Genomic DNA, 1,893 nt, shown 5'->3' with positions numbered 1-1,893 from the left:
CAAGCATACTCCATATTATCTCTCCACTCTGTGCATTAGCAGTAACAATAAGCAACAATGTCTTATTTGTATTATCATTTTATATTTTGTATAATTAAATTTTTGGTAACCTCCCACAATGCAGGTTCCTGCATGTGTTTTATAGTGCCCTCAATGGATCCAGCATTCTCCCAAACATGGCTAATACACTCCAGCCTCATCTACTGATAGAAATATCACAGGAGCCCCCTTCTTGAAGTCTGCTGAGTCAATCTCCTTCTGAAAGCTTTATGCACCCATAACGAGACTTCCTTGTTGCCTACCATTAGGAAACAATTTCCACGGCGTGAGATTCCTGTCATCTCCACCCTCTGCCAGATTTTTCCAAGACATGACAACATCCCCATACCCCACTCCCTTGTATGCCCTCTGAAATCTATCTTACAGGCCTTTTCCTTCTTCTTATGATGGAACATGCAGTGTTTAAAGCTGTAATTCTGGTCCTGTATGGTATATTTCATCCAGTCAAAATCTACATTCTCAATCACTGTCATCACATATAAATATATGAAAAAATATATATAAATGTTGAATTTTTAAAATTCTTTTTGTTGCTGTTCATGCACTTTATTTACTTACCTATGCTAATCTATCTCCACCTTTCATTTATAGTAATGAGTACTGCAACTATTCACTGAAACTTTTGAGGAGTTTCTATTTGACAATTGTTACGCTCAAATGCAGTGAAACTTTACGAAGTCTTGCCTTTTTTGCAAATGAGGTGAGAAGCAAGCTGCTGGATTGCAGTTTCAGGAGCTAAGTGGGTTACTGAATTGGCTGAACCAGGATATACTGCCATCATTCATTAGTTATGCTTCATGACTAGCTTTCCTTCAGTCCTTCCACTGAAGGGTTTGTGAGATGGGCCAGTGATTCATATGTGATTTTTCAATTTATTCAGCATTTGCAAGACATCACCTGTGAGCCATGAATTGGGTCTCTTCTTCCAAGTCTTCCATCTATGAAACTGGTAAACCGGTTTTCTTACCTTAACATTATTGTAGATTATCTTACACCAAACTGACAGTATATTTTATTGTAAGTTGGTTTCAATAATTTCTCTAGTTATGTATCTTATATTATTTTTTTTAATTATATTTTCCCATGAACATATCTCCATACAACTCAATGCTTTATTACTGTGTTTCTGTTGCTCATCATTTCTTTCCACTTCAAAACTCTTTCCAACACTTGACATCTTGGGACCAGGAAATGTGACCTTTGGCAAACATATAATGCTTCTTCTTCTTCTATCTGAGTAGTTTGGAGCATGGATTTTCTTCCCTGAGGCATTGCTGTGGAGCATTTCTCTCTTAATTCTTAACTTTCCTGGTGTTAGATGGGCCATGCAACAGTATGGGTGCAGGAGGTCAACTCTGCTAATATTAAAAATCTAGCTATCTTTTTTCAATCCCATAATTTTAACTTAAACCCATCAAACAGAAAAAAAAATTTTCTTAAAAAATTGAAACCCAACCCCATTTTCTATTGCTATATAAAAAGCCTAGAAGATTCAAGCCCAAAAGAACTTTTACCGAACAAAAAACTCTAGCCCAAAATTTTATGAAACTGAAATTTTTTTCTCTTTCCCCCTTTGAAGCATATTTGAAGCACCCCCTTTCCCGGGGCAATTTTTTGAACTACGCATTTGTGACTGCCCATTTCACGAAAATAACTAAATTGCAAATCTTCCAATCTCATTTTTAAAGACATGTTTATCACCGCTTTTCATCTTCTGTTTCTATCATGTACTGAATAGCAAATTTCCCGGCTTTAAACTTGTGGAGAACACATTTTTTTTGAAAAAGGGGACAGATTTACTGTTTCAACTTTCCTTCCACTAAATTTTTGGGG

The 1,893-nt window shown here is 36.2% G+C and overlaps 1 protein-coding gene across 1 annotated transcript in view; it reads right to left on the bottom strand.

The window, feature by feature from the left end:
• Nucleotides 1-200, bottom strand: part of LOC119582384 — a 2,714-nt gene extending 2,514 nt beyond the window's left edge. The window contains exon 1 of the mRNA XM_037930596.1: nucleotides 118-200. Within this exon, the coding sequence (XP_037786524.1) occupies nucleotides 118-200 (83 nt within the window). The remainder of the gene's footprint in view (nucleotides 1-117) is intronic.
• Between the last annotated feature and the right edge of the window lie 1,693 nt (nucleotides 201-1,893).

The sequence above is a fragment of the Penaeus monodon genome, chromosome 15 (assembly GCF_015228065.2).
Source record: "Penaeus monodon isolate SGIC_2016 chromosome 15, NSTDA_Pmon_1, whole genome shotgun sequence".
NCBI classification, from domain to species: domain Eukaryota; kingdom Metazoa; phylum Arthropoda; class Malacostraca; order Decapoda; family Penaeidae; genus Penaeus; species Penaeus monodon.
The sequence above is the reverse complement of the archived record's forward strand: the minus strand, read 5'-3'. Positions and strand labels throughout refer to the sequence as shown.